At 40.9% G+C, this 14,270-nt stretch overlaps 1 protein-coding gene across 1 annotated transcript; it reads right to left on the bottom strand.

Moving 5' to 3' along the window:
- Nucleotides 1-4,114: 4,114 nt before the first annotated feature.
- Nucleotides 4,115-13,886, bottom strand: AMDHD1 (amidohydrolase domain containing 1). The gene is made up of 9 exons (XM_029084546.1): nt 13,772-13,886; nt 13,311-13,457; nt 12,233-12,297; nt 11,182-11,459; nt 8,464-8,689; nt 7,374-7,498; nt 5,249-5,342; nt 4,689-4,849; nt 4,115-4,229 (listed from the first exon to the last, which is right to left on the bottom strand). The coding sequence occupies exons 1-9, from the start codon at nt 13,884-13,886 to the stop codon at nt 4,115-4,117; spliced, it is 1,326 nt and encodes a 441-aa protein (XP_028940379.1).
- Nucleotides 13,887-14,270: the final 384 nt, after the last annotated feature.

The raw sequence follows: 14,270 nt of genomic DNA, 5'->3' as shown, positions 1-14,270 counted from the left end.
GTTTGCAGCAGCCACATGCAGCCTCTCTGGGACCTGCTGTTGCCCACCTGCGTGCGCCAGCTGGGCTCTGGCCCTGGACTGTGTCACTCCAGCCTATTTGCAGTTGGTGCCATCACCTCTTTATTGCTCTTGTTACTTTTCTGAAGTCCCTTATTTGGTGAGGGCATTATGTAGCATCCTGCTGGGCTTCAGAAAGAAAAGGTCTGCATGCAGCCAGAGTACTGTAATGCAGACTTTGTTTCTTCTCTTCTAAAGAGCAATTCTCAACCTCAAATTATTGTTGGATGGTGCCTACAGCTCTTTCTGCAGCCAAATTCCCTCATGTTTGGGTGCAGTTTCAGAGATTTACTCCGTCTTGCACCCAGCTTTCAAAGCTGGAGTGCTCCCACCCTCAGGGGTGTGCCCGCCTGGAGGAGGGACACGGGCAGCCTAGTAGCGAGGCGGGGAGGGGGGAAGAAGATTGTACCATGCTCCTGCAGCATCTTCCTGGAGCAAGTTATGCAAGTGCCTCAGCTCCAGGGAGGAGACCAGATGCTGATCTCTAGCTCTCTTCTTGAAACCAGCATAGGGGCAGTATCTGTGGCTGAAAACAGAGGGAACCAATGCTCTTTACAAAGAGTTGCCCTGAAGTAAAAGGCAAAACCAGGCTTATATTTCAGTTATGCTGTCTGCCCTTTTTCTTCAGTTTCCATCAGGCCTTTGAGCCAGAGCAACCCAACCGTGGAGATGAGGGAGGAGTGAGCAGTCTTTCTATATTTGGTTAATATTTGCATCTAAAGACTGATATTAGTTACTGTTTTCAGAGGCAATGGCAGTTTTCAAGGTGTTTACTGCAAATTACTCAGTCCAGGTAAAACACTGATGCATTCTCAAAAGAGGAGCAAAAGCTGGACTGGGGGTGGTGGACAGGGTCTTCGCCCCAGGTTGGCCATTGCTTCTGCTGTCTCATGCCCATTCTGTCCTACACTCATTGTGCTGGATTTTTGCAGTTTCTGAGAACAAAGCCTTGTGCCACCCCTCTTCTGTGGATTCTCTCTCAACCAGCGCTGCTACGGAGGATCACGTGTCCATGGGAGGATGGGCTGCAAGAAAAGCTTTGAGAGTTATTGAACACGTGGAACAAGGTAAAATTAAAATGCTGATTTCCAGAGAGACCTTATGTATCTAACTAGATGAAGATATTAATGCCATTCTTTTTAGATCTATTTTAACAATAAAGGAGTTAATGCATTTGAAAGAACTATCTAAAAATTATTATATTAAGTAAACACTTTTACATCCATTTGGACCTTTCTAACAGAAATGAGGTAAATCTAGCACTAAGTGTTTCTTGTGAAACAAAACTGCTTACTGCAGGGCACTCGGCAAAACTTTCCTCTCTTGCTTACAAGGACAGGTTGCTCTCTTGCTTATTTATTTATTTGGCAGATGGTGTGCTTAGATACAGATGTCAGCTGTTCGTGGAAGGGCAGAGTAATACACAGCACACAAATACTGAACTCACTTGCCCACTTAAGTTTATACATTTGAGTGCTCTGGAGACTTAGTTCTATGGAAATACATTTTTTGTGTGCAAATAAATGAGTTTGAGAAACCACATGTTTCAACAACATGCTGAGAAACAGTGTGTCCTTGATCCAGTTGGTTCACTCGGTTCCTTGGGTTAATTGGCTCATGAAAATGAGGAACTAATGCCAATAATGATCAGGTGTGAGGTGCGCAAATATGGTGCAAACTTCTCCAGGCAGAAGATTCTCTTCCAAACTCTGTAATTTTCCTGGTGCTTTCACATGGGCTCTTGCAAGCTTCATAGGCAGAACTTTTTTTTATAGCTCAGGTCCCTTTCTTATAAATCCTAAAGAGGTTTCCCAATTTATGGTGGCCATTAATCTGAGTATTCAAGATACCCTGGAAGAGATTCCTATGTATTTAAGACTGGTGACTAGGAGTTCCTTGCACACTGAAAGGGCTATATGGCAGAGCACCCAAAATCTGCCTGTTAAAATGCTGGATACCACCCCCAGCGCCATCTGTAAAATGATCCTGCTGCTGGGCTGCCTCCCTGGGGTGTGTGGATCCACTGATCTTTTAACATTGCCTGAAACCACATCATATTGGCCAGAACAAAGGCCAGGGGTAGCTTTATAAGGGAAACCTCACCTTGAGCTGGACCTGCCAAAAATCCCTTTTGCTGTTCTGATTTCCTAGTTCTGGCTATTGAGCTGCTTGCGGCATGCCAGGGCATTGAATTCCTACGCCCTCTGAGAACAACAACCCCATTGGAGAAGGTCTACGACCTTGTGCGCTCTGTTGTGAGGTAAGATCAGATAAACGCCTCCCCCCCGAGGTTGCCTGACAGGAGAACGGCTGCCAGCGGCGGGGGTTAATGTTTGGCCAATGTTCACAATGTTTCTCATTGCAGGCCTTGGATGAAGGATCGCTTCATGGCCCCAGACATCGAAGCAGCTCACAGGCTGCTCGTGGAGCAGAAGGCAAGTGTTGACTTTTGGCACGTGTGGTAGGACCGTGCTGAGGAGCGTGCTGCATATTTGGACATACCCCTCCATGCATTCACTGGATGTTCTCACTAAAAGCACTCTGCCTGAGGCGAACCCACCAGATTTCCTGAGATTTGGTTTTCCTTAGTTTTAGTGGGATAGACTTAGATATTGGCTCCTTACTTGCCCTGTGTAATAAATAGCTTACATTATTAAATCTGGCAGGGTCCAGACATAGGTCCAACTTTAAATTGTTGAGGGCAGGTCCTATAACCCCACAGATGTCCAGAGAAATTGGCAGTCTCTCCAGATGGTGATCCTCATTCCTGGGTCAGTGAGTGTTCCCCAGCCTTGAGACCCCTGGCAGTGGCGAAACACGTTGGCCTGGGCCAAGTGTTTGTACAGCTATGGGATCTATCTATTTTATTTGTTTGTAAAATATAAATAACAGAAGAATTGAGGAGAGTAAGCAAATGGAAGTAGAAAATCCCAATCCCTTCCCTTTTTCTTTGTCAATGCCAGCTGCCATTTTGCTTCCCCATACCCTTCATGACCAAGTGGTTTTGTAGCAGGTGACAGCAATCCTCTCCCAACTATTGCACACCAAGCATTAACCTGGTAACAAGACAAGACACAACGCTTTCACCTTGAGTCCTTTCACCTTGTCCTCTGGAGCTGTATCTTTTCCCATCCCCTGTCAACTCCATCCACATGCTCCTCCCTAAATCTCACTCTGGCTGCCTCTCTGGTTCTGCTGATCACATACAACATATCTACATAGGTCTGGAACTCTCACCTCCACCCCCATAACTTTTCTACAGTTTCCTGAACTTGTATGTTGATGTTTTACCTGACCTTTTGTTTTGCCTCTGACTGCTGTTTCACTTTCTTGTTTCGCAGGTGTGGGAAGTGGCTAAACCTTACATTGAAAAGTACAGGAGAGAACACATCCCTGAATCAAGACCCATTTCACCAACAGCTTTCTCCCTGGGAGCATTGGAAATGGATACGCATGTTGGTCATGACCACAGACATCAGGATGAACTTTGAGTTGCAGTCCTCTGGTAGAGAGCAGATCCTTTCCAGGACTTTGTCTTGACAAAGTTCCTGGTATCTGCCCAGTCTGAGACTGAGCAGATCCAGGAGCTATGAATGTTTCCTTAGGATGCTGTGGCCTCCCAGACTGCCAAGCAACATTCCAAATGTGCATGCCTGAGCCCCTGGCCCTGCATCACAGGCTACTTAACATCACTCTTCCCAATAAATCTTACCTAGATCCAAACTTCTTCATTCATTGGTGGTTTTTTTTGTTTAAGGGGTTTTTTTGGTTTTTGGGGGGTTTTTAAAGTATAATTATTTTATAGATTAAAATTGCATAGGAAAACATTTTTAGAAGCTGTCTTATTTCAATTAGATATGATTTGAAATTATTTTTATGCAGTGGAGAGAAGGACAACAGACATGAAAATGCACCAGATGGGTAATGCTTGGTAAAGTTTATTTGAATAAGAGGGCTGGTAAGGTGAGCAGGCAAGCAATTTACCAGTAAATACAAATCTGATTTGCCTGTTGCTTTGAAATATTCCATGCTAATTTGATTATAGTACTGTTTTCTGTCAGTAACTGCTCATTGCCCCACAACTCTCATTTTGATAGACGACTTTTCCTTTAACTATAACATAGTCGATCAACGCTTCATGTCCCCCGAACTGGTAAATCAGGTGCTCCCACCTAAAAAGACAACAAGATGTTTAAGAATATCCAGACTTACATAAAAGCGGGTCACATACCTAGTATACCTGGCAATTACAAAAGATTTGCTTGAACCATCAGAAAACACTATGCTATGTTTACAGGTTGATCTCTTGTTGCATTAATACAGTGAGTTAATGTACAAATCAGTAGAGAATTCTTTCCACAAAATAAACATGTATTATCTTTAGATAATTTGGTATTAGGTATGGATTATTTGTAGTATTATCCCCAAAAGTTTTAGGCTTTATTTTCCACTGGTGTGATTAAGATGAATGAAAGCAGGTCTAAAATGCTAGCAGTATCTCTTTTTTTTTTCCAGAGGAAAATAACTTCTAAAGCACAAGGAATTCACTAACCTCTCCACTATCCACAACATGGTGAAAAACAAAGTCCCTTATGTCAAATCACATTTCAAATGACAAGAGAAGAACAAACCTTGATGAATTTATGACAATAAGGTCCCCTTGCTTCCCAGTCTCTATGGAGCCATGCGTGTCCGATTTTCCCAGGGCATAGGCTGCGTTAATGGTGGCAGCTGCTAGTGCTTCATTCATTGACATCTTCATGTTTACACAGGCCAGATGCATCACCATAGGCTAGTAGGCAAGTTAGGTGGAAAATGGGAGTTACCAACAACAAATAAAGCTGTTCATGCCTCAAATCCCTAAGCACTCTCCTCCCTCCTTGCGCAACAGAAGGAGCTGCTCTGCATGATGTAAATCTTGCTACCTCTGAAATGAGACCACTAAAATCAGGAACTTGGAGAGCCTTTTCTATAAGCCTTTTGGTGCATATGAAGAATTAGAAGCCCTCCTGGTTTCAAGAATTTCCAGAAAAAAACTATCAACCCACATAAATAAGCATGAGCAGTTGTCTAAACTGGCCATGCAGTTTCTTTGCAGACATTAAGACTGTTTGAAGTGTACAATATACTAAGTTATACTGGTAAGAGATTTCATAATTTTATGTTGTCCTAAGTATGAGGAAGAGCTTACCATTGAAAAACAGTATGCATTAGGATTAAAGTCACTGCCAAGAGCCACTATAACTCCTTCTTCTAACATTTTTCTAGCTTGAGGTTGCTTCAATCTAGGGGAAAAAAGACACTTGAAATACAATTCATTTAGTTATTACATGATGAATTACAAGAGCAAAAGTCATCACTCGGTTTGGCTACATTCATGCCTCCAGTTACACTAACCCTTTTGTAGACAAAAGGCTAAATTCTCTTGGCTCCCTGCCTATCACCCTATGGACAGCACAGATGGGAACTGTGATCCACTGCTTTTGCAGTAACAGCATGTGGCGGCCGCCACTATCAAGCATCAGGCTCCAGGCCACTGAAATTCTGGTATTTTTCCAGATCTCAGCCACTTCAGGATTTACAAGGTGAAAATCTTCATTTCTCAAAAAAGTAATTTTCGAGTCCTTATAGCTTCAAAGACAGGCTCCCAAATATGAGCAGTGGCATAAGCAATGCAATAGTCCCTTCTCAATTCTGTTGGCAATTTCAAATAGTACATTGAGGCTGTGAATTTAATTTGTATACATTAGAGGATATTCTCACTTTGCAATGCTAATGCAAAAGACACCTTCAAGCACTTCAGTATCTGGAACAGCAATTTCAAAATTGTTTGGCAACTGGATTAATTTAGGTGGTGTTTGCAAGGGTGGGCACTAGGAAATACACTCTCTACGAAGTTTTAGCCACAGTTGTTTTAAAGCGTCAAACACTGTGTCCAAAAATAAACCAGTATGACAAAGAAAATTAAACATTAGAGCAACTGCTGCTCAAAAATTATTATTAAAAGCACTGCAGTTAACAGAAAAGAACATTAAAAGAGATGTCAACAAAGTGCTTACATTTAGTATAAATCAATCCTCTCCCTATAGAAGCCTCTTAGCAGTTTTATGATAAAATATCACCCATTCAGACACAACACAATGGTCTGGGAGTTAACTGTTTAAAAGGATTTGTCTGAAGAGTTACTCCCCGTCCCCATGTGTCCTTCCAGCCTCTGCATCCCCTGCTGTGCTCTGCTGCCAGACTCCTTAGGAGTACTGCAGGCAGTAGTTAGCAAAGGCCAAAATGAGAGTGTGCTGGCCATTAAGCAACTCTCCAGCTGCACTCCTTGGCCCACTTCTGGCCATCAGCTGAAGCCCTGGCTGCTAGTGCTTTTCTTAAAATCAGGACAGCAGGACCTCTCAAGGTCTGAGCTCTCACCAGTGGTGCTGAAGGAGCTGAGGGAGGTCAGCAAAGCATGTACCACATCGCCTCACCGCAGCTGCCTCTACACAATGCACAGCTTTCAGCCCACTGATACTCTTTTAACCAGTATCTCAAATGTGGCTTCTTCATTTTTAAAGTGTATTACACTGGGAGGCCTGTGTTCAATAGTGCACTGGACACCAGGACAATGGAGGCCTCATTTCCTATGGCTCATTATTATCCCCACTGTAGGCTTATCCTGAGGTTATAAACATTCCACTGCATGCAGTCTCTGGAGTAACACATGAGTTACAGCCACAGGCTTTTCCACAGGTGACTGCATCTATGCTTATCTGGAATACCTGCATATAGAAAATAGAGTTCTTAAGGCAATTATCCTCAGCGTTACCTGGGTAAAATCAGATGAGATTTTTAAAATGCTACCCACGGTCTTTCAGCTCTTTAGATAACCAAAGGATTAATTTCTCAGCAAAACCTTCTGCAAGAGAGCAAATATATATATTGCAGATACAATTTGTCTGAAAAGAATCCAATTCAGTTTTCAAAGTCTACATGGATTAAAGAAAACTAGTCCACTTTTCTTCTTAACTTAATGCCTGATTATCACCTTAGCCTGTCATAAGGGTAAATTCCAGTGTTGACTGAACCACTCCTAATCTGCTGCAAGACTTCTCAGAAGTAAGATAATTGCCTCATTTTTTAAGATCTCCATGAGGAACAAGATATAGGGAGGCTCACTCAGCTCTTTCTGATTCTCTTGTGATTGTCTTCACCGACCCAGCCTGATCCTTAAGGCATAGATACAAACTTACAGTTTTACATTAAAAGACTCTAAAACCACAAATAAATTTTACTGTTACAAAAGTTGTCCTCCACTCTAGTGGCCTTACCTTAGCATGTAGGCAGTTGTTGGTAAAAGGACGGCGGCGCACTTAGCTTTTGCCATTTCTGCGATACCTTCATCACTAACTTCTTCCAGGTGGCTGATAGCCCGGGCTCCTAGTTCAGCTCCAAGCTAAGCAAATTTTCAAGAAAATTACTCACTGTTCTCAACTAGTTCAGTAAAGCAGTGCTGTTATCAAATGACTGGAGGAGACAATTCACTATTAATATAAAATTAACTAAAAGAAAAAAATAACAAATGCTTGAAAGAACAAAATGCAGAGACAAAATATTTACTAATTTACTGCAGGAAGAGTTGATCACAAAAAGGTATTAACCATTCACCGAGTGGAAGCGCACCTTCAGTGGCGTTTTTAACAGACTAACATGCGAACTATGGGTCCGCTATGGATAAAACCATCATCACTCCTGTTCACAAAGTATCCAGCAGAAAAGGGTTGACAAAACTGACACTGGTTGCAGAACTAGTAGTGCAACTGCTGCCTTCAATGGTGAAGCACCAAAAAGGCTTTTGCAAGTAATCAAGTTTTTTGTTTGTTTGTTTTTAAATACAGCAGAGAATAACTTGAGCAGACCCCACAGGAAGGAAGCAATGTTTAAATGATGGTGAAAAATGGTCTCAGAGTGACTTTCTTTATCAAAATATTTGGGAGCCTGTTCTTGACTAAACCATCCCTCTGAGTGTGCTCACTGCACATCTGACTTGTCACTGCTAACAGGACATTCAAAGAAAAAAGATTTTTCAAGTTGCAAAGGAATCATGTTTTTGTCATTCTTGGGTTCATGGATATCCACCTTCCCCACTGGTATCCCAAGTGGAAGATAAGCAAAGTCAATATTTGATTAGGCAGTGCGTGTTAGTCCCAGAGGTCAAGGCTTCCTCCCATGTCCTTAACTCCAAAGCTGCACAAGGGCTACACTTTCTATCATCAGATAGAAAGAGATGTCTATGAATGGTCTATTTTATAGAGTCTTAGAAAAGAAAACCTTGGTTTTGAAAACTGTAATTCTTTCAAAGATTCAGCTCTCACAAAAGCAAAGCAAAAATGGCTTAACTGAATGTTAAGAAAGTCGTACCTCAGCAGATTTCATCGGATGGAGTTCATCACCATGGAAGTTAATCTGTAACCCTATATCTTTTCCAGCTTGAAGAATTCTCCTAGTAGAATCCAGATCAAAGACTCCCTTCTCACAGAACACATCTATATTGTTAACATGTATTTCACCACTTAGTTTGAGTTCTTTCAGTTTAGGGAGATGGTTATTGATAATGTCATCTGCGGCTTCGGTAGCAGTCTTCCCTCTAATGAAAAGAAAATGTTACAGACCCGTAAGAATAACATCCTTGAAGTCTGGCAAACTTTCAAATTGTACATGCAATTACTAGATTATTTAAAAATGATGCAAATACAAATCACTCAAAAAACCTTCAGATGAAAAAATTTAAAACTACTGTAATTCATGTACTCTCAAACACTAATTACTTTCCATTCAAAGAATATTAGATTGTATTACTAGGCATTTTTTATAAGGTTACCTTCTTGGATGCTAACCAAGACATGGGAATTTTAAAACAAAGTCTTCTGCTTTCCTATTCATATAGTCTGACCTACTTATACTGTATTCCAAAACACATTTAAAACATGTAAATTATTATTTACATATTTTAAATAGTATTCATGCAATATTTTTATGCAAGTATCAAAGCTCAAAGATGTGCAGCACAAGTAATTATTTTAAATGTACCTCTCCTGCTTTTATATCATGCAGAGTGATAGCTAGATAACTCTTTCTAAATCAGAGTGGCCTCCAGAGGTTTGATTTGCCAAAGTCAGAACCATTTATGAACCCCCTATTACACAAAGATAACTCGGGAGAGATCAGTAAACGCCTTTGAATGAACGAACAATCCCAAAATATGCAGCTGAGTTAGTATTTTGCAACTTTAAGACCTAAAGGTAAGTGACATACTGCAGCTTAATGTCTGTGACATCTCAGTCCTCATTTCAGGTGCTGTAAGGCACGCACAGACCAGCATCATACAAGTGTCACGTGTGGGTTTGCTGGGAGCTGTACAGTGGGAGTAAACTCAAGAAGCCAAATTCTGCTTGGATTTACAAACAGGTTGTGCAGTTATAAAGCAGGGCAAAACCCGGCTTATGGCTCTTCTTTTGTTCACCTCTCACTGAAACAATCACTGGGGTTGCTCATGCTTTTACCATGCCAAGACTTCTCCCTTCCCTTCTTTTACTCAGCAGCCTTTGGAGGAACTTGGACTGAAAGATTAGGACCAGAACAGAGAAGAACTTAAGTTGTGGTTTCACTTTCTGGAGGACACAATGCCCAAGAATGCAAAACTGCTGTTGGTCAAAAGCAAGAGACTTCTGCTGAGGAAATAACTTTGAAAATGTCTTCCTAAAGATGAAAAGGGCCCAGTGAACCCTTGTCAATAATAATAATAATAAAAGAAAATTAATCTCAGACATCATCAAAATAATGAATTTGATTGAAAATTATGACTAGAAGGATGATAGATCACTTATTTCTTTGCCCCTTTGCTGTGAGATTTTTAGGTTTGTTTCCTAAAGAACTGGAGATACTTTTGGGTCTGGAAGTTCCAAGGCTGGAAACATTTTTTAAAAGTGATGGACAGGAACAAGGATCACTACAAACAGAGCAGCCTTATTTTTCTCTAGAATGGTTCAGACTGAAGTAGCCTGCACCGTTTGGCACACATCAGCAAGTACTGCCTATTACCAACGCCCTGTATGATAGTCCCACAGAATAACTGTGTTTGTAAGGACCTCTGGAGCACACCTGATCCAACCCTTGGTGCACAGCAGGGTCAATTTGAATCATGTGTCAATGGTGTCTTTCAGTTCCTGGTGATTATACAGGATGCCTTTTGAATAGTTACAGTAACAAAAGATAATTTGCTGTCCTGCCCCAAATACACAATAATTAGATTGCAACTAGATTTTTTTAGGTCATGTTTCCTTGAATGTTGGAAGAGGTAGATTTTTTTAATATGCACTTTTTTAAATGAACATCTCTTAAATATTGCCACAGTATCCCTGTGATGTGAGGCCTGCTCCATCTTCAATGCCTTGTTTTGCAGTTGCCTACTGCTTACTCTGTCAAAATATACATTTCACACACATCCACCTAGCTAAAACTCATTAATTCTTTCATACAATGAAACCTGGTAATTTGAAGGTGTTATTTTCATCAGAGGGAAAAAAATGTCAAAGTGAGAAAGGCTTGTTATGATATGTCTACCACATGGTAGACATGTGAGCCATCAAAATAATTGTGATTAAGCACATTTACTTTAATCTTCTATTCATCTCATATCTATAAGATGTATGCAATTCTTCATTGCATGGAAGCATAAGTAGAGCTTTGTTTACGGAGGCACATGAGGATTAAATACAGTATTTTTTTCTGTTAGCTTATCAAAATAAAAGCTTATGGCAGAGACTAAGCTTGAAGAGTAGCAGCAAACTGAAGCAGAAGAACTTTCTGTACAGGAAACCCTATAGTTTGCATTATGTTCAGTGTGAGCATCAGCTGGAGGCAGGGATTCTGTGCTAAGTTTATGTTGGCATTTAGTAGCCATTAAATAATGCTTCCCCATCTTCCTTCAAATTAAATTTAGGAGAGTCTTCTGTAAACACTGGCTATTGTTTCAAATAGGCTATATATGGGCAGAAGAAATCATTCTGGAAATAACAGTCAATTTTCAATGCAAAACAGTAACACTTAATAAGAGCAAGAAAAATGAAGTCATATCACTTTGGCACAGAATGAGCTCCACAGTATGTTGATGAAATGCCAATATCCAAGGACTGCTTAGCGCGTTCGATCACCCTGAGCATTTTAAGCTCTGTTTCTAAGTTTAAGCCATATCCACTCTTGCACTCAACCAACGTAGATCCTGCTCTGCGCATGCGTTCAAGTCGGTGTTTGAAAGTATCGAACAGCTCTTCTGCTGTGGCCTTCTGAGTGTGTTCCACAGTAAAATGTATTCCTCCCCCAGCCTGGTGGATCTCCATATAGGATGCACCTGCCAGCTTGAGGATAAAAAAAGAAAACAAAAAACAACCCCCCCATACAATTAGCTATTATATGTGCATTTTCTGTCCAAGGGATTCTGGAAAGTGCCTTGAGGTCTCCTTGTGGTGAGACAGAAAAGGGGGGTTATCCCCATTAATTCTTCCTCCCTCTTCCTTCTCTCTCCCTCCCACATAAATGAAGAAATAACATAAGAAGCGAGACAAACAGAATTGCTCTGAAGATGTGCTTCCCCCTGAGCCCAAGGGGAAAACCTATCTCAAGCTCAAAAATTCATTTATGTGGGAAAAAAAAATAAATCAAGATTTAGATGGTAATAGAAGGCAGCACTCCTATATGGCTTCAGTTAATGCAAAAATATATCAAGGTGGCTGCAAAGGCTGCAGTTACACTCCTCTCTGAACCTACCAGTATTTAAAAATCATCCCTCCTCCCTCAGTTAGATTATCTGACAGAAATTACATATTTTTCTGCAAATGAAAGATGGGAGTCACTAGCAAGTAGAAATAGTTATGCAGGAAAAGGAAAAAGAAAAAAGAAAAAAGAAAAAAGAAAAAAGAAAAAAGAAAAAAGAAAAAAGAAAAAAGAAAAAAGAAAAAAGAAAAAAGAAAAAAGAAAAAAGAAAAAAGAAAAAAGAAAAAAGAAAAAAGAAAAAAGAAAAAAGAAAAAAGAAAAAAGAAAAAAGAAAAAAGAAAAAAGAAAAAAGAAAAAAGAAAAAAGAAAAAAGAAAAAAGAAAAAGATAAATCCAGATGTGTAATTTTGTGCCATTACCTTCATTGCAAACTCATGAACCCTATCACCAGCCCACACTGGGTGTGTATGTGCATCTACCAGGCCTAAAGAAAACAAAGTAAATGTACACTCAGGTTATTTCACTGTGTAAAGCTTATAAACATGCAAGCAAATGAAATGGACAGCAAAAGCTCTGCTACAAAGTCTCTATACATTAGAGAAAAAAAAAAAAATCTAGCCAAACCAGCCAAAAATCTAGCATTTTCTTCAAAGGCTATTAATTTTCTTTCCAATTTTTCAGGTGTACTGGCTGACACCTTAGGCAAAACATCTCTAGGTAAATGCATCAGTTGCTCAGTTTATCATGTTCTTTTGATGATGCTTTCAAACTGTGGAAGACGTGATGAATCACAAATTTTGAAATAGTTCATTAGACTTTAAGTCTGTGTTTGTTAAAAAAAGCAAAGTGCTGAGGCTGGGCTTGGTACACCAGCACTTACTCTAGCAATAGTCCACCTGCTCCAGCCGGAGCTTTTTCTACGAGCTGTGAAACCAACACTACTGAATGTCTAAGGCCACTGCAAACAAAACAGGTCTAACAGCTCAGGTGCTAACACCACTTGCAAATTTTAACATGCGATAGACTTGTCCAGGTTTATGTTTTTATCAGCTAAAGCTGCAGAGTATGTAACTTAAAATACTGCACTGCCTTTTTGCCTCCAACTGGCTGTGTGCAGCAGAGAGAGATTGAGCTTCATGGCTCAACAGTGGACAGGTGAAAAGGGTAGAGAAAAGAGATATGATGCTGAAAAGTCACTTGGCAAGCCAGCTGCATTACTGTTGTGATCTATGACACAGAGAAACAGATGAAAAACAAAACAGGGGGAGACAGAGCTCTACCGCAAAGCCAAAAAAAAAAAAATTCCCAAATTGGTGCAATTTTCTCCTTGCAGCACTCCTGACGAGAAGCTACAATACTCTGCCCCTCAACACAAGATATTATCAAACCAGTACTGAATAGAGAGGAAAAAGGATGGAGGGATGTTTAATACACATTTACTTTGTCTCTAAGCACTTACATTCGGCATTGTATCATTATGAAAAAAAATAAACCTACCTGGTAACACACACTTCCCTGAACAGTCAATTATTCTTTCAAATGTTGCTCCTGAGAACTGATTGCGAATAACATCTGCCTGGCCCACAGCTTTGATACAACCATCTCTGCGAACAACAGACCACAAACAGAGGAAGCGTGAGCCTGCTGAAAAGTCAAGTGCTCACTGACAGAGCTCCTGGCACAACAACTCTCTGGAAGCAGGGGTAGGGACCTTCAGCAGTTATGCGCACAGGAGGTGGCTTGCTCATCTTACAGAAGCACAGAAAACAATGGGGTAATGTAATGCATTTCCAGTTGTTTGCCGTAACACTTTGCATGTCCTCTGCTTAGATCCCTCAGGACGATACCTTGGTATTCTTTTGTTCTAATTTCTGATAGACAACCTTATTTTTCTCTTGTGGATCTGCAAATACACAGCATTCCTCTAGCAAGTATCTGCAGGGCACTCGTGCCCTCACGGAAATCAAACTGCCATCGCCAGCCTCCACTGCCTGGAACTGAATTATACCCTTGTGCCCTTGGAAGCCGTAGGGAATAAATCTCCCTGGGGCTGATCTTCAGTTCAACAGCCATTTTCGCCCAGTGGAGCTCAAGGATGGTACTGGGGACCCTACACTGCACTGGAGGGATCCCCTCCAGCCATGCATGGAGCTCCACCTCACCCACACCAGAGGAGCCTCCCGGGGCACAGGTGGCACCTCTGTCCTTTCAGCCTTGTCTTTCTCCAGCTCTTCCCAAGTCACTGGAATAGGAATTGGGAGTCATCATGGGTACCTCACTGAAGGTACCTCTGTGCTACACAGCTAAATTTTTAAGAGGTAAATAGCAGTTAGAGCATTTAGAAATGGGGGAGTAGATATACGTGTAGATTATTAACTATAACTTCATTGATTACAGAAATTATTTATAGGACTGCTATTAGTTCATGTCAGGTCACCCAGAAACAAGGCAGAGGCA

This window comes from Antrostomus carolinensis, unplaced genomic scaffold (genome assembly GCF_000700745.2).
Source record: "Antrostomus carolinensis isolate BGI_N321 unplaced genomic scaffold, ASM70074v2 scaffold36550, whole genome shotgun sequence".
Taxonomy (NCBI): Eukaryota; Metazoa; Chordata; class Aves; order Caprimulgiformes; family Caprimulgidae; genus Antrostomus; species Antrostomus carolinensis.
The sequence above is the reverse complement of the archived record's forward strand: the minus strand, read 5'-3'. Positions and strand labels throughout refer to the sequence as shown.